This window comes from Perna viridis, chromosome 3 (assembly GCF_037379345.1).
Source record: "Perna viridis isolate PV_CMFRI_1.1 ecotype Kerala chromosome 3, ASM3737934v1, whole genome shotgun sequence".
Taxonomy (NCBI): Eukaryota; Metazoa; Mollusca; class Bivalvia; order Mytilida; family Mytilidae; genus Perna; species Perna viridis.
The window spans coordinates 42,199,128-42,218,434 of record NC_142447.1 but is presented as its reverse complement, the minus strand read 5'-3'; the positions used below and the strand labels follow the sequence as shown (position 1 = coordinate 42,218,434).

At 31.8% G+C, this 19,307-nt stretch overlaps 1 protein-coding gene across 2 annotated transcripts; it reads right to left on the bottom strand.

Annotated features, from left to right (window-relative positions):
• Positions 1-3,883: 3,883 nt before the first annotated feature.
• LOC148622329 (uncharacterized) lies at positions 3,884-19,159 on the bottom strand. Of its 2 annotated transcripts, none has more exons than XM_088572164.1 (11): positions 19,007-19,159; positions 15,429-15,522; positions 14,420-14,525; positions 12,751-12,861; positions 12,182-12,246; positions 11,365-11,469; positions 10,177-10,373; positions 8,136-8,310; positions 6,740-6,882; positions 5,820-5,988; positions 3,884-4,176 (listed from the first exon to the last, which is right to left on the bottom strand). In XM_088572164.1, the coding sequence occupies exons 1-11, from the start codon at positions 19,075-19,077 to the stop codon at positions 4,108-4,110; spliced, it is 1,305 nt and encodes a 434-aa protein (XP_088428290.1). In that variant the 5' UTR covers positions 19,078-19,159; the 3' UTR covers positions 3,884-4,107. The 2 variants fall into 2 exon arrangements, with proteins under 2 accessions (XP_088428290.1, XP_088428291.1); XM_088572165.1 differs by lacking the exon at positions 19,007-19,159 and adding an exon at positions 18,737-18,975.
• Between the last annotated feature and the right edge of the window lie 148 nt (positions 19,160-19,307).

Sequence of the window (19,307 nt, the reverse complement as noted above, 5' to 3'; positions counted from 1 at the left end):
GAAGCCATTGAATATTGTGAAATTAGCATAGAAGCCTATGGGAAGTGGAATTAGTGGTTTTTAGCCTATAGAGCGTTCGAGACACTTTTACCGTCATGGCTGACTCTGACCTAACGGAATCCGTTATCGATTCGCATTGTGCTTGTAAGTAAATTTGGAGTTTCTACGTAGGATTTACGTCAATGATAATTTATTATTTAAAGAATTATGGGATTTAAAATCTCTTTTTTTCTCAACTGCTACGAATATGATTGATTTACTACCGAATACAACATTTATGAAAAGGGGGGTGGTTGTTTACTTTTTTTCAACATTATCAATGCTCTTTAAATATTCAAGCAGTATTAAGTAAGTGTTTAGCATTTTGATAGGGAAAGTAATTCCGTCCTTAGTTGTTACTTGTACATTTTAGTGCATGTACATGTATTAAATTTTTTCAACTACTATATTCTGAACAGTCTGGTGTTTTGATATATTATTATATAATTCAATTTGCTGGCTATGGTTAATGAATATTGTGAGTTATACTAATTGTTATAATCAAACCGTCATTGATCTGTAATTATTTTATTAGCCACTGTTGAGTCAAGAATTACATGTATTACACTTGGAGAATTGTTAAAGGATGTATCAACAAGTACTCAATTGGACAATATTACTAATGAGTACTTGTTGGCAATGGGATCACCAAGGGGGAGATATATCAACTACTAACAGACAGAAACTATTCCGGTTAGTTCTTTAGTCAATCTTTTTATTGATAAGATTTATTTGGATTTATTTGAAAGTAAAATGTACAGAATGCTATAATCTAGATAGAGTCATTTTAGAATTATTGAGCAATATTGAATTTGAGAGCAGTTTGTAAATTTTACTTTTTAAATTAGCTTTTAAATAATAATTCATTAAAGTTTTAGTAGAATTGTATTTTTGACAACATTTTTGACTACTAATTGAATCTTTGCTTGTTGAGCCTGGTTCTTTGTGGTCCCTTCTTGTTTCTTTCAGTTAACTGATGTCAATTCTTAATTCCTTTATGATGCTAATGAGTTCGCAAGACAATTTTGGATCTTCAAATGTGGATTGTTACCTGCTGCTGGACATCAGATTCATTTTTGTAACATTGTCGCTGGCCGACTTGAAGTGAAAGCACATGTTATGGAGGACATGCATATTTCATGTAGATGAGGATACACAAATAAATATTGCCAAGAGTTAGGGTATAATTACATGCTGAATGGTATATATTGTAACACTAATTTCACAGTTTTGTAATGTTTTAGTTTCAGGTTGATGTTGCTGGTCAATGTCTAACCTTAAGAAAAATGTCTTCAAATGGCCCAACAAAGATGACATTAGTGTTGTTGAAATTTTTTTTTATCTTTTATTCAGATTATTCAGATTTTGAGATCAACCCCAAGAACACCAGTGGTAGAACCTGGTTTTTAACAGTTTGAATCTATTTGTTCTGAATATAAAAAGTATTATGATGAATATTTTTCCTAGGTCTTTGTGTATGACATGTACACTTATTCAAGACAATTAATATCTGTTATACTTTCAGTAGTACAATAATTTTACCAATTTTTATCTATTTATAACATCTAGTACACATACTAAATTAATGATCTTTTATTGTAGAGAATTCTTGGACTTTCCATATAGATGTAATTGCTGTTTTTATAGGAAAATCATAAGTTATGTTGTAGTGAAATTGACCTCATGCATCATATCTGCTATCATAAAATGCATGTATTATTCTTAATTAAGACACCTAAAAAAATTAGATATTTTTCATGTCTTGACATAACTGTTCTAGTGGTTTTATCAGATAAGTATTTTGAAAATTAAATATCTTTTCTATTAAAATATCACACTATTTAAAAAAAACTTACGGTCAGTTTCACTGCAAAAGTACTGCATTGACTCAATTTTTTATCTTGTCATGTTGTATTTACATTCTAACATGTGTACACTGATTTTTCTTGTAATTATTTCTTGCAGTTACAACAGATATTCTTACTAATTGATATTTAGATCAATTTTTATATTTTTTTTTCATTAGATTTGGTTTGTCTTGACTCACAGTATGATCATGATGGCAGTTATATTTAAATATTGTCTTGATCAAGAAAAACAATAAATGAAGTAAAATCAACATCTCGCTCTGCTTATTACTGCCTGAAGATGTAAAAACTTCACATACACACAAAAGAGAACCACTTTCATTGCACTAATACAGTCGCATGAAAGCATCTGAAGCATTGGATAAAACAAGAAGTAAACATTAAAAAAAAAATAACCAGTTTGAAACTTACCATTTAAAAATTCCTCACTTATCTTAGGATTTTTATAGTGTCTATTATAAAAATCCTTGATTTATCAAATCTATACATGTACATGTACTTTTACAACATTCAATTTAAAGTTAAACATGCAGTTTTAGAAAGAAAGATAAGAATGAGACGATTACAATGATACCAAGATTGTAAAAATAGGTTGATTTTTAAGAAAGTTATTGCTGAAAATAAACTTTTCGGTTGCGAAATGGATATCAACGAAAGCAGCGGCCATTTTTATTCAAAATGGCTGCCTTTCCTTTCGTCTCTCATGTAATATACTACAGTACACAAATAAATAATGTCATAATACAGGAAATAACAAAACATGAAAGGACTAGCTTAAAAAATCTGGACTAAGTGAAAGAAACCAACTGTTGTCATAATTTGGCGGCCATCTTGATTCAAAATGGCTGCCATTTCTCCATGACGACACTCAAAACCAAAATAAAAATTTTGCTTACTCTATAACAACAATGCATGCCAATTTTCTTGATCATATCTGTACTACTTTTAAAGATATGATACATTAAGTGATATGGGTTATTAGTCTTTATACTGAATTGGTTGCACTACACTACAGATACTATAGTGCCATTTTGCCATTACAGGCTGAAATGGTAGAAGTGGGATATAAAATAGTTGATCAATCTTTAATTTTATGTTTGGATTGATTATTAACACTTCTATCTTGAAGAATTCTTGTAGTTCTCGTATGAATTAAGCCAAGAAACAAGTTTGTAGTAAGCATTTTAATTTTTTGGCAGGGGAAAAATGGTCATGGAGGCTGTTTTGACTCCGTCAAAAAAGACTTGCTGTAGTACTTGGCTTGGTTATATTCCTAAAAGCGGAAAAGGCTGGATCATGATACATAGCAATTTCAATAAAAAGACTCCATTCTTTGAGAAAATAAATGTTGAATGATGTCATTTCAATAATGGCTTCAGTATTTGCCTTCAAAAAATGGCTTAAAGTCATTTTCTGATTTCATTGCGAGTGGAAAAAAGGGGGGATGATTTTGGGACTTTAAAAATGTCATAACTTGGCAACCCCTTGTTCGATTTCAGTAAATGAGGGCTCAAAATGCTGGTCTAAAGAAGTTCTATCTATTTAACATAATATAATCACCACATTCCTTAAAAATATAGATACATGGACTTTTAACCAGAATCTCAATTTGTTTAAACTCAAGACTGATTTGTAGTTTGGTAAGATACTTCCAGGTTCATCAATTTGATGCTTGGTTATCAAAGTTGTTTGTTTGAATTATTGACTTAATTCCTTTTCTTCTTGAGAAGATAAGGGCTGTAAACAAGTCCTCTCCACATTTCTCTGTTCTAGGCTGAATTTGCTGCCTCATTCCAATTCCTAAACCCCAAACTATTCTTCTTCTTTTCCACTGTTTTCCGCCGGGTTTCTTTTGGCCTACTTCTTTTTTTCCTCTGGTGTTCATGTTAAAGCAATTCTTGGATGTATGTTGTTGTCCATCCTCAAAATATGGCTAAACTTTTTTCATCTTCGGATCATAATTTGAAGACTAATGGTTTTAACTTTTTGTATTTTTTTATTCTACACTAAGAAATAACTACATTGTATTTGAAGACTTTGAGGCATCAATCATGAATGTGACAAATTGAGTTCACTGGCAACACAAAAGCTGTCATATACCAAATGAAACTATTTGCTTTTTGAAGGAAATATTCTATATATAGACGTAATATGTACAAGTTACACAATCTACAAAAATGTCTTCATTGTCATTTATTCCTCAAGGTTTTCCAAACTTTTCTTCTAAGAAATCCACCCACTCCTTAAGTGTTGCCTTACCAGATTGAGACTGAAATTTGAATGAAAATGTTTCATTACCAGTATCAATGTCTAATATAGAACAGGACCAATTTTTCTTTTCTCACGAGTTAATGGTCCATGTTTTCCTGATTAAATACATAAAAAAAATGTGTCTTGTACATCAAGGCATTACAAGGTTTAATTCAGTCATTAAAGTCATTTGGGGAATATGGGGAGCACAAATTTTGTGTCAAAAAGAAAAACTGTTAAGCAAAAAAAGAGAACCATCTGACATGTCTGAACCTGCATCATTATCATATGTTTGTCAACTCATATTTTCAATATATTATACATGTAAGCATATCAACTATGCAAAGTTGAATAAATATAATAGCATATCCTGTTGAAAAATGGCTTTACTCAACAAATTAAAAATCATTTTTAATATTAAGAAATCTTCTCTATAAAAAAAAACTTGCACACCTTCAATATGCATATCAATTCAGTGCTAATAATTTTTTTAATAATATTTTTTCAATACTTTTGAGCAACATATAAGTTGGTACCATTCAAAATATAAAGTAACAAACCAGAAGCCCCCTGGAGCCTAAATTGCTTACCTGGTTCAATTTTTGCTTTTCAAGGGCAATAACTCTAATGCAAGATGTCCAACAATTTTGACTCAAAGAAGACTTAGGTAGAACATATAGGGATCATTTCATCAATTAAAAGTTTCTATCTATTGAAGTTTTCAAAATATAGGCTGAATACTGTTAAAACATCATTTTTCACCTTTCAAGGGCAATAACTGTAACAAAGAGTCCTCCAAAAACTTTGATCCTCACACTCACAGAATTTTGTAGGCCTTATCTTAAGGATCATTTCACAAACTGATAGTTTCTTCCTATCTATTTGCGTTTTTAAGATAATGACAGATCAAAATGCATCAGATCTATGCAGAATACCATAAAGAATATACATACCAAGTTTGGTTCTAATTAGTCAAGTAATGTTAGAGGAAAGGATTTTTGAAAGAAAAAATATTAAAAGAGAGAAAAAAACAAAGAATAAGGGCAATAACTTCAACATGGCTTAACAAATTAAAATGAAAATGTATCTACTGATTGATCTCATCAAGCTAAACATTTCAACCCTATCAGAATTGGCTAAACCTTATGGTTATTGAGATTTATGCAAAAAACTTGTCTGACCCCAATATTCTATTTTTAGTAACAGTAGCCAAGATTTTTGACAGAGTTTCTGAGGAGAAGAGTTATGTTAAAATTGTTACCAACGATGGACACCAGCTGACGGCAATAGCTCACATGTACCTTGGACTTTGAGCTAAAAATGGCAAAGTTCAACATGCTAAAAATGTAGGAAAAATTTTTTAAATGCCATCAAAATAAGATATGCCAGTCTCCAATATGTACAAAAAAAAACTATGCAAAGTTTGAATAATATTAGATGAATATTTTTTGAATTACTGAATGCACAGAATAGGTACCCAGAAACCCCCTTAGTGAGACAGATGGGAGTCGAGCACCTACTAGACCTGCTCTCACCCTTGGTTAGGCAGGTAACAAATCAACAAAATTTAAACGTCTTTCAAGAAAGAGATCACACAAAACCACAACTTCCCAAAACTGATTACCATGAATTACATTATCCTTTTTCTTATCATATACTTACTACACAGTCTTCTTCAGATAATTCATTTGGTAATCCACTAGTCTTTGCAACAGTTATCTCCCCTTCAAAGGGATACCCAGGTGGCATTTTAAGAGTATACATTACTGTACCACCCTTTCCAACTAATATCCTGACCAGACCCTCATCTTGAATCCAGTCAACAGCATGGCTACAAAAGAAGAAATGAACAATCTAGAGTCATTTAAAGAGAATAAAAACAACTTAAGTAATGTGTGCTTGCAGTACCAGGGTTCTCCTGTAAATTAATTATAGGATGTCAACTGTAAGATACATGTACATCTTGATCCATAAAGTTTTCGGGCAGGATATGGGAGTATTGTGTTGATCCATGGGCCAATATGGAAAATGCCATGTAATAATCTACATATATCACATGCCATAACAACCCTGAGACTCAGAGAGTTTGCTTGTAGGTTTATGTGGGTAAAGGAGATGTAATTACATCTGATATGCATAAAATTTCACTTCACATTCAGTTTATCATAAGTTTTGATATCTAGACATATTTCAATATCAATCAAAAATCATAAAAGGTGTGTTATAGGTTTTTCTGGTCTAATATGGAAGCCATTCATGCTCATTTAGGTGCAATACCTAACATATAAAGTTTCAGCAAAATAAATCAAACAGGAGAAGTAGCAATTGCAAGGTACAAATAAACATGAAAAATAGAACCTGCTAAATTGATTTTTAATACAATAATAATTCTAGTTATTCCATCAAAAACCACAAAAAATTAATACTGTAAATATATTCATTTGAATCTATGAAAAACAGCAACTGTGAAAATAAATACCAAGTACAATATGAACATTTAAAGTACTCCTAAACAGAAATTTTTAACGTGATAAATGTTGTTTACATGTAATATTATTTTGTCTAGATTAGCCATGTTTCACCTTTCTGATACTGTATCTATTTCAGACATTATAGGGTAGTACATGTTCCATCTATCCTGTAGAATTGTAATTAGTCCTCTTATATCATTGGTTCTTATGGCATCTTCTATAAGGTCCAAACAATGAAATGTTTCTATATTTACCTAAAAAAAGGTTGTTAACAATCACACACAGGATACCTTCCAATTCTCCTATAAATTTCTCTACAACACAGTCTTTTGGGGAGTAATTGTTAACATATAAAAGGTACCAAATTATATCAAGTTTTAGAAAAAAGAATAGTTTTTTTGCACAATGTCTTACATGTATTGTCTCAGAGCAAAGTATCAATATGCATTGCAACCTTTACATGAGAGAGAGAGAGAGAGAGAGAGAGAAGCATACATGTACTTTATCTAAGGTAGAATTTGGAAGTCAAAACATAAGCAATTTTATTGTTTTTTTCCATTATCCTTACTGGCTGATATGCTCTATCTCATGTTAATGCCATGATATTAAAAAAAATTGGCCATTTCCAATGACAATTTTACATCATATGGACTATGATGTAGCTGATAACAAAATAATGCCAATTTTGAACATCTCAACAGAACATCACACCCCCTATCAGACTCACTGTGATATTTTTTTCTCAATTTAAAAGCTTCCCTTAAAGGAGAAGACTATGTTATTGTACAAGTCATAAATATCGAAAATTAATCTGTTAAATGTTTGTGAAAATTAGATTGAAAAGAAAGAATTTCCTTTTCTTAGCTTATTAATCATGATTTTTAATTGGGGAATTTGAATTTCCCAAGCCTAAGGGCACCATTATGATCAGTTGAGCTGTGATGTTACAAAGTCAGTTTGTGAAGTGAAAGTAAATAGGTAATTGATTACGATGACTGAAGAAAGTACATATTTGGGATCCAAAATATACAGAAGAGATAAAGGCACAATTTGTCAGCTAAAGTCAGACAATATTCACAAACAACTGGATTTGCAGCTAGAAGACAAGTATGTCTGAGGAAATCTAAGTAACTTAGTGACGTCACGAGCTAATCAGAAGCTATCGGTAATAATCAATAGAGTCTGCTTATGATCTTCCTTCAGATAGAAGAATTTGGCAAGATGGCTATCCACATTTATTTCAAAGATTTTGAATTTCGCATAGCCTTGTGCATCCTACAAAAGCACATTTTGCATTAAAGGTTATTTATTTTTGTTTACATGGGTATGATTTTTCATAAGAGCCTAACTTAATGCAAAGGTGGTCTTTCCCTTTAATTTGTATCTATTAGGAAAAAATTATATGTAAGTATAGTGACTGATGTAAAATGTTGATGCAATTTTAACAGTATTTCAGCCATTCATAACAGAAATATGCATTCACATAAATAAACCAAAACACATGTACCTCTGCATGACTCAGTCTAATATGACTACTGTTGTCTTTGCAAAACCTCAATGTCAAAAACAGACATGATTCTGGCTGTGAAATGTTGGCAAATTTGACTCTCATTTGTTCATCATTGGCAAAACAAACTTCTATACCACTAAGTCTATGCATTTCTTCAAGAAGTACCTTCAACCTAAAAAAACAAACCACAATATATCACAATGTTTACAAAGTAAAGAAGGTCCTTCATTTCGATACTACATGGAACTCTTTTTGTTTCAAAATTTGTAGATAAGACCATTTGTAGCAATAAAGATATTTTTATCATTTGTTAATTCTGAAAGAATACAAATCCCCAATTGATTGTAGGATTTAGCCATAATTCTTTGTTAGTTATTTGGCTAGCTCTGCTTCAATCAGATTTCACCATGGAAAATCTGGCTTGGTTTGCCTCCTCTTGAAAGAACTGACAACAATATCTTCCTTCATTCATACCTACATATTATGTCTATCACAATAATAAAGTTACAATAATAACTATGAAGTGGGCTATGAAAAGTTGTGCAGACAAGAAATAAGGACAGACAAACTGACAAGAAATTTCTACATAACACAAAGACTATGTTTACAGAGGTACAATACAACAGTTCATTCATTCCAAGAGGCAGAAGAATATTTACTCTTTAGTCTTCATTTTGCCACAATACTGATTTTATTCGTATTTCCAACTCATCCATTTTGTGTATTGTTTTTTACCTGTGTACACTAATATAGCCAAAAACCCCAAGGTATAATATAAACATGACCCAATAACATACCATACTCCATGACAGATAAATATTTTACGGGAAGTTGGTTATGACAATTATTTTTATGAATTTCTTTTTCTTTAAGATAAAACCTCTCAACTTACTGAAATATCTTCAAAGAACTTGTTAGAGTAATATGAGGAAGGTGAAACCTTTTAATGCTCCCGAAGAAACCTCAATTAAAAACACCTTTAATTATTTTTGTCTGCTCTGATTTGATATATTATACTTATAACCTTCCAATATGGAAAATTTTGTATTGATATACGGTTTTCATTGTCCGAAAGCATTATCCTAATTGTCAAAGTCTGAAATGTCTGCCGGCATTTGTAAGGACTGAAATGTTTTTGGATCGAATTGTCCGGCATAGGTAAACATGGTTCTTATAAACTGGGAAATGTCTTAAAAGATTTCTTTTTATTTCATTTAGTTTTGTTTTATTCTGTTTCAATTTGTATCGTCATCATTAATTTTGTTTTTATTTCGTTTTGATTCATTATTTTGTATTGTTTGTTTTGATTATTTTCATTTCGTTTTGTTACATTATCGTTTCGCAATGTGTAAGTACCCAAGAATTCTGGGTAATATTGATCACATAATTTTCGTAAACATCTGGACGCCATACTGTAGACTATCCCTATCATTGAAAAGCTATGATTCAATTTGTATTTAATCATTTAAACTAGAGCATGTTTTCCGAGACCAGATAATGATGCTTTTTTTGGCTGTAAGTATGCAGAACCAGTTGATAATACAACCATTAATGCTCCATTCGGGAGCATATCAGAAACTTTCTGTTTCATTCTTTGTTGATCACTATATTTATGATTTTAATTCGGGTTTTTGGTTTTACCAAAATTAGAATGATTGAGAAAATGACCGTATCAAAACAATCCACATGGCCTGTCAAGAATTTAATTACATGCTACTATAAAAACAACTCTGGCTTGGAATTATTTATTTTAATTTTTATTTAAGTTATCAAAACAAACAGGTATACTCATTGTAATTAGGGGTAAGGAATGTTAGTGATGCAGCTGTCAGAAATCAGTCCGAATTATAAGTGGGTCAAGGCTAGGTTCCAGAAATTTTGGGCTGAAGAGGGGGGTGCGACTTAGAGGCAGATCGACTTACACTGGAGTATATACGGTAATACATTCTGAAAGTGTAACGTGCATGTAAGATCTTTACAGTGCTTCTACAAGTACACCAAACGAGCCCTAATTGGTTACTGTAACTTTTATATATACTTTGCCATTTCTTGCTGGGTCTGAAAGCTCTGTATCTGTATATCTTTATCTTTTTTTGTTCTGGTGTCCCTTTCTTTATCAAGAACTACATTCATTCTTTTAACTATATCTTGATAATCTTTTATTTGCTTTAACATTCTTTCCTCAGAAAGTCTCCCCTTTTCTATCTCCTTCTCTAACTGTATTATCTGTTCTTTCTAGATTGGAAAAAAAATATTTCCATTTATGACTCTGAATAGATTATTAAGTTTAAAAGCAATTAACTTATATACCAAGCTTTTGTCTAAAACACCATTTTTAAACTGTCAATAACTACTCCAAATTCAGTCCACTGGAATTATGCTGGTAGTTTTGATAGTATTGTCATTATTTTATATGTTCTTTAAGTGGATATCTCAATATGTATTTGAGTTGTTTCAATTCTTTTTCAACCTTACATTTAAAGGGGATTGCTGAGATCACTGCAGATTTCATGTGCCTGTCCACAGTCGAGATATGTTGGTCATTTATGTGTCATCACCCGTGTATTATTAGTTTGAATAGTCATCATTCTGTTACCATGCTTTCAGTGCTTACTTAAAGGTGTTTTTACACTTGTTGACACCTTTTGATGATCTCTGAAAGTATTTACTATGTTAGATTTAGGTAATATGCTGGTACATTTGTTGCATTTCAAAATTTCCACAAAATGAAAAAAAAAAAAAACAATTGGTTGTATGTAATATTGTTCTAAGGACATCACACTAGTTTCAACATGGAAGTTTGTGTTCAGGACAAATAAAAGTTTATCTTCAAGATATCAAAAAAATCTTTATATGGGTACTATCCATATCATCTATTCACACAGAAAAAATGACAAATATTTATGTGTGTAGTTATATGTTAAGGGCTCAACAACAAAGAAGATTACTCCCAGATAGTTGTTTAGTGATGAGGTTATTGACTTCAAATATGGCTCTATTAGAGGTTAATAACAATAGCTTGGGTTGCACCATTATAATTTAAAGCATTTCTCTGCATCCCAAAATTTATTAAGAATTAAGCAGGTTATTTAGTGTTTACCACATGATTGAGATCATTCCTTTAATGAACAGAAAGTAACATAACAAACACTTGTTTGGCTAAAATTATCTCACTACCTGAAGTATAGAATAAAGAGGAAATAAAAGTGTAGAATGGGATGTGTACCTTGTTTTCTTTGATATCATTGATTGAGGCACCATCCACCATATCTTTGCCAAATACTGACATTTTCTCTTTATAATTCTTCACAACATTCTCCGCTCTAATAATCTATGAATTAAAAGAAAACATAGAATTTCCTTGTTTAATATTCATTCAAGATAAAACCTCTTTAAGAAAATTTCAACAAGAAATGCAAGGACACTATCTCTACAGCTGCAAAAACCATGTATGACAAATAAATAATTGGAAAGAGTAAATAAATGAAATATGATTACGAGTTTAGAAGACAAGCACACGGGACTTGTTCTGACCACAAGAGAAATCTCCAAATGTTCACATTCTGAAATCACAAATATTTGGCATAAAAAAGATTTTAAAAACAATTGAGCAACCAAAAACTATAACCACTACAGTTTTATTTTTTTTGAAATAGTACAACATCTAACAGAAGTAGTGTAGTACTGATGTCCCATCTAACAGAAGTAGTGTAGTACTGATGTCCCATCTAACAGAAGTAGTGTAGTACTAATGTCCCATCTAACAGAAGTAGTGTAGTACTGATGTCCCATCTAACAGAAGTAGTGTAGTACTGATGTCCCAACTAACAGAAGTAGTGTAGTACTAATGTCCCATCTAACAGAAGTAGTGTAGTACTGATGTCCCATTAAATATTTATAGCAAGTTCTTTATTAATTTATTTTATGATGAAGGTGTGCAGTTATAATTTAACGGTGTTAAACATTCAAGAAATTAGCATCAAGATAATCTTAACCTACGACCTATAATTGGATACACTAAATGTCTAAAATATCTGTCATACCTTCTTTTGTAATTCATTGGTTTTCTTTTCCAAATCATCTATGTTCTTTTGTAGGAGGCCTAAACCTGCAAAAAAAAGTGAAAAACTATACACTATAAATAACAAACTATTTACTAGTATATGTACCAGCAAATAACAAACTACTTACTAGTATATGTACCAGCAAAGAACAACACTACTTACTAGTATATGTACCAGCAAAGAACAAAACTACTTACTAGTATATGTACCAGCAAAGAACAAAACTACTTACTAGTATATGTACCAGCAAATAAAAAAAAGAAGTACTGTAAGTAAAAACACTGAAGATAACAGGCCTGTCTTCGTCATATACTTTGTACTTCTATATGGAGTTAACAAAAATTCCATCCATGCAAAGCAATATCACAGATTATACAAGACATAACACATGTGATACTATATTTTGTTGACATGTATCTTCAAATGATAATCCTTTGTATCAGATTTAGTTATCTTACAGCAGTATTTCAACCATAATTAGCATGTATTCAATAATATAAAACAAATTTTCTGACGATATAATGAACAAATGTATACTTAACTCTTACCATTTTCTCCTAAATCAACAATCTCCTCTATTTGTTGCTTTTCATCATCAATTTTCTCTTTCAAGTGATTGCACTGGTCAGCAATCTTTTTATAATCGTTGCCAGTTTCTTCTATTAAAAAAAATTATTTCATATACCGGGTACTAGTACATGTAACATGTAACATTTAAGACAGTCTTTTCTTAAATACCACATATTATGTTATTCCTGTGAATTATTTTCTTTGCAGAAAGGCATAAAATTCATTCCTAAGCCAGGTAGAATATTCTCTTCAGGAGTGTTGGCCCATGAAACCTTTCCCCATAGGAAAGAGGAATCTGCTTTATTATGCACATTGAAGATACTGAAGCATCAACAATTAAAAGGTTTTGTTGTTATTACAAGTAGATAACATGGCATTTATTGTTCATCGTCAGTACATTCTTCAAGTGAATCAATATAGATGACATTCACTTGCGTTCCAAAAAAGTTCTTCATTTATATTGAGGTCAACAGGCCTAAGATTGAAGACATTGCCATGAGAGCCAAGGGAACATTAACTTAAATTGATTACTACGATTTTTTAAATGACACATACATTATAAAAGCATTTCAGATATTTTTATATTCAGGGACGTTTTTCCACTAAACTATTACTGTTACTGCCTTAAAATCTGATATCCTTTTTTAGTCTATTAAATTGTACACCAATTTCCACCAGATTTGACGTAAATAACGAATGCAAAATTTGTCTATTGTAGCAGTGTACATGTATTAACAGTATGCATTCATCAGATTCTCTAAGTTCATGTAACACAGCCATGGAAATAACATTATATGGCCCCTATACATGAAGGTGATTCATGCATGTCAAAACCCCTGCAATTTTATATTTTTATTAATTTCTTAGTCAGAAACAATTACAGACCACATAAACAGTAATAGTTTTTCATTTGGTTGTTGCACAGTGTCGACTAATATTGAAGACTTTTTGGTGGTCTCTTTAAGTATTTACTACTTTTATATGGGTTATACGATGGTGCATTTGTTGCATTTTACCATATCTGTTCCTTTTTCTATTGATTAAATCATACTGAAAATCCACATTTTTACCTTTTCTGCTAACTGACAGCATGGAGATAAATTATTCACAGATGTAAACAATATTCATACACATTTGTAGTAGATTATAAATATGATTTTAAAGTACTCATTCTCAGCTTTATTTTGACTACTTTTGATCAACATACACACAGGTTATGCACCTACAATGCACAGATCTAGGTTCAACGTGTTTTTGGTACTATATAAGGGGGGGTGGTGACCATATGACTTTGAAGTGGTGAGACCTATGAAATCTGCACATTGCACTAGCTATCTTTCTTGATTTGGATTGATTTGGTTGATTTTTAGTGCGGTATGAATGATTTTCTAAAAAAAAAAAAAAAAAAAAAAAACAGATATGAACATAGAAATGACTATCATTAGGTAAAATATGGCATATGTAGACCAAAAAAATATCATTTGTTCAGTGTTTTTCTACACCATGAACTACAAGAGGCAGTGTCTGAATTTTATATGGACTAGTACTTTAACAAAGAATGAACACATAGTAAACAAACAGTGTAATATCTTAACATGAATACTATACTGGAACATTAAAAACCTTAATTGTAAATTTAATATTTACCAATGTCTTTTTGTGTTGGCCATGTGCTAGGGTCCTGCATTAAATACTGATATAACATTAGCTTCTTTTCTTCATCTTTGTAACTTATCTTGACATCTGACTTGACCTGGTCAAAAATAAAATTGAAACATATTAAAGAAACTACCAGTATAATGATCATACTCATTTCCCCTAATATTGCCACTAGTTTTAATGAAATTATACAATACTGTATGCTGTTATAAGCACATACTTTCACTGTTGGTAACACAAGTAAAAACACAAATGGAAAGTGTAAACTTTACGTTTAAAACATATTTTTTTGTGATTTTAACATAACATCACAAACCAGAAAAAAACTCAAGATCTACCGATTTAGCAGCAAATGGGGAAATGGACAGTGGTGATGAGATCATGAGTTAGACTTTGAGCAGACTGAAGCAGAAACTTTTCATGGAATAAATGATATGCTGTTGAAGAATGATTATGATAAAATAAAATTATTGATATTCAGATAATTATATTGATACAAACTAAAGTTACTAAACTTATCACATGCAAAATGGGAAATAAATACACCTGTATTAATAGCCATTTCTGAAAACAGATTGAGAAAAAACTCCACAACCAAGTCAATACAACAAAATGAAATGCAACTTGGCATACCATAAAGTCATTAAAGAATTTTAATTCACTAACAGTAAATTTACAAAAATGACTGGGACTGGCTAAATATCTGTGGGACTGACTGGACAATCTAACCAGCCAGTCCCATGACTTACAGGGCAAAACAAGTTTTCACAGACTCTGTAGTTTACTCTGGAGTATTCATGTGGAAGAAAATATAAAACCACAAATCACTTTTTAAATCATGTTTCAAAAGTGAGGCAGTCCATATAATGTCATACAGACTGGCAGATATATCTAAGAAGTAATCATATATAAAAATCTTAAAATAACACAATTATGGAAATAATACATTTTTCAGCAATATTCGAATATTATAAAATACAAGTAAGTAACAACAAACCTCCTGCATTCTAATAAGTTTTCCTGATATATCTGTAAGCTCATCTTCAGTTGGTCTCTCCAAGAACTTAGAGTCTTTATGGTCATTTAATTTTCTAAAGAAAAAATAAACATTAATCATAACATGGAGCTGGATGAATACATGTTCTTCTCACAGAATTAGCAATATGACAAAATTCATGTAATAAGGCCAAAACAAGTTAATTCTGTGCTTGACGTCAACATGCGCATTGAAATTGCACAATTTTCTGAGTTTTCCTGAATTTGTAGTCAAAATCCGGAATTAAAGTTTTTACTGTCATCGTTTGCTGTTTAATTGGTGCCAAAATAAAGATCATCTGAGCGCTTGATACACATGTAGTTTAAAATTGATTACGCATCGTTCCAACCCAGATCTAAGACTAAGACCAAGCCTACTTTATTGGAAATATCAAAATAAAATGACGTCTTCCACATACAATGAATAAATCTTAAGTCCACAGATACACTGATCACGTCTAAACAAATTTATTCAAAAATGGACAAAACGTGGTTATCAGTTAGTATAGCTTAAAAAGGCAGACTGAATAAATTCACAAATATACATTTTTTGTACTTCACCTCAGCTACATTTTCTGGGTTCATAAGATTGATGAACCCATGAAAAACATGGCACAACATTCAAATTTCTTGTTTTAAAAACAATCTTTGAGGCATCAAAATGAATAAAACCCGTGTCACAGTAAAATTAGAAATAAAAACATGGGAAGCGCACTCTTGATTGTGAGGATTTAAAGTTGATGTCCCATGCCACTAAATGGATTTTTTGCCAACCAAAACCAAATCACAGGATCAAGATATTCTCCTATTGTGTAAAGCTCTAAAATATGAGTTCAGTACCATGTAACAGGAAAGCATGATTCACTCTCAAAATTACACTATTGTCATGGAGGATCGTTGACATGCCAGCAACATATTCAGCTAAAGAATGAATCCTTTAGCCAAGTCAATTTAACTGGCTATTTAAATCGAACACTTAATACAATGCAGGGAGGCTGTCCTTCCACAAATATATGGGACGTCTCATGATCAGTTGAACAATAGCTAATACTAAGCCTAAGGTAACCTATTCTAAATTAGACTACATAATAATGTCGTCCTGGGTAGCTAATTCAGGGGAAAAGATTAACGGTTGCCCACTCGCCAATGGCGACCAGAAATGTGCCTGGGTGACCATTTTTTCTATTTTAATAGCCCAGCTGGCGAATGGCAAAAAAATTATTGTAAACAAAAGTTGTGGTCAGAGTTTTAACTGGTTACCATTCAATCGGAAATGTAGTGTTCTTAGTTAATTTTTTATCAGTAAACAGGTCTAATAATAAGAAAATCGTTCATAACTGATGTCGGTTTCTTATTTAGAATTGCTTATTAATTTCCACATCCAGTATTTCGTAAAGTGTGGAATTTAATTTCTGGGATTAAAAAACCCCAAGAAACCAACACTGCAGCCAAGAGAAAGACATACCAAAAAGAATATTAATAAAAATAAATCGGTTGAAAACCTGTATTTAGCACCTGCTAAGCCTATTGTCATTAATGATGATAAGGAAGGGAAGAGGTGAAGTCTGAAGAGTTGGCTACTGAGAGTGAGGAAGGGGGACAGGGAGGAGGAGATAATTAGGCAGCAGGAGAGAGTCAGGTAAAAAAGAGAGAGAGAGAGTCAGATAGAAGAAGAGATAGAGGTGGGAGAGAATCAGGAATAAAGGGTAGAAGTGAGTGAGAAGCTAGGATGATACCAATTATGAGTCAACAACAATCTTTATTCTGATAAACCACATATTTGGTAGAGACACATAACATATATAAAATACATGCTATACAAAACAATTTACAGACAAGTTAGAAACATTACAGTATTGATGAAGTTAGTCAGACCTGTCAGAGTGTGATAGTGATTTAGAAAAGGATTGTTTTTGCAAGACTGTTTGAATATTCTAGAGATTAATTTGTTCAGAATCTGAACAAAAAATAATCTATAGGATATTCAAACAGTCTACTGTTTTATGTATTAAAGTTTTGAAATTATATGAATTGGTTGTATAATTTTAATTCACTGAAAGGAATATATTATCCAAAGCACATTTTAGAGTTTCCATGATGCGTATAAATATGGAGGCTATGTAGTGATTGAGTGAATGTGTGTGTGTGACTAGAAATCACACCATACAGTGAAAAAAAAATATCAAGGAACTGGGCTTTTATTCCTGTTCTGCATCTTGATGTTGCATGAGGGTCTTCAACAATGAATAAATGGTTCATACCCTCAAACAAGTATTTTTATGTACCAAAATTTTGTTCGAAAAAGTCTGGGCTACCAACTTTTTTTCTGGGCTAATTGATTTTATAGCGAGCGCCGCAAAGCAGTATGAGCTCTACGGTTATTACGTGTACTTTCTAAATTTCCCTTAAGGTTCCCCAATATACTAAAAAAAAAAAAGTCATGTCCCGGAAGTAACAAAAAATGACTGTCCTTACGGAGAAAATTCATCATATTCTTCAATCAAACAAATGAAAAAATATAGGTTACGATTACGTTTCAATAAAAATAAATTCATCTTTTCTGCTAGTTTTCAAGTCTTTTTCTAATTTGTTTTACTTATTTAAAGAAGCGAATACAATGTTTATGAAAACTTCGGGAAACACGTGGATGTATGTACGTGTATCTCTTCTGTTCCGCTGTTTCTGTTGTCAAGAACCTAACCCGCCTCGGAAAAAATATAACTCTGATTATATTATCAAAATCGCAGCATAGCTTTTCTAAGATAGGAAAGGCAATCATTTTCTTGTTTGGAATTGGCAGCTGTCGTCTGAATGTTGTTTACGTCACATGTAAAATATTCCCACCATCCGCGGAGAACTGTAATAGTTGCAGTATCTGCACAGATTGAAACTGAAATGGATGTTGTTGGAGATGCACTTAAGGGATAAAAAATGTCAAGTATTGTGAAGTGCTGTAAAGTTATTGACCATTTTGAGAGTGAGGGAAAAGGGGGTATGGGGTTGGATTTTTTTTTTTGTGGGGGGGGATGTTAAAGTTATTCATTTATTGAAAAAAAAACTCCCACATTAGTTAACAAGACGGATTTTCAAGTAAAAATATTGATTTTGCTTGCTGCTTAAATGAAAATAAAAATATTGCACTTGCGAAGCCAAAATTTTTATCTGGGTCGACCCGATCTTTGTAATGTCCTTTATTATTTTTACAAGTCTCGCACAGACCGTACATGTATGGTAAAGCTCACGGTGCTTGCTGATTAAGGCAATGCCTACCCCATATTACTTTGGTAGCCCAGGTGGTTACTGCCAATACTGGCCTCAAAAAGTTAATCTTTACTCCTGTAATTTTCCTTTTCTTTTGTCTTAAACCTGTCACAGCAACCTCATGATTGTCTGGACCATGACCACATATAAAACCATACTCCCTTTGGCTCTGCAGCAGTGAATATACCAGAGAAATCAAGGATTTTTTTTATAGTAAACTAAAAATCCTCAGTGAAATTAAGACAAAACATATATGGCAAGAAATGTGTGGACAATTACTTCTGTGATTTATGAAGCAGATCATGATATTTTCTCAGAGTCATATCTTGCAGGGTCATTTTAGAAGCCATCGACTGCACTGCTTATTTCGTGAATTTTGTATCTGGCGCGCTCAAGTGAAAATCGTGTTCAAAGGAGTGTTTGTTTTGTGATGGTCCCCCCTATTTTAACTTTTGACGTGATTTCAATAATAATAAATGGTAATAGAATTGTTTTCTCGATTATTTATATAAAAAACGTGAAAAAGAATTGATAGGATTTGCTAGTAGAGATATCAAGATAAAAAAAAAAAAAAATTATA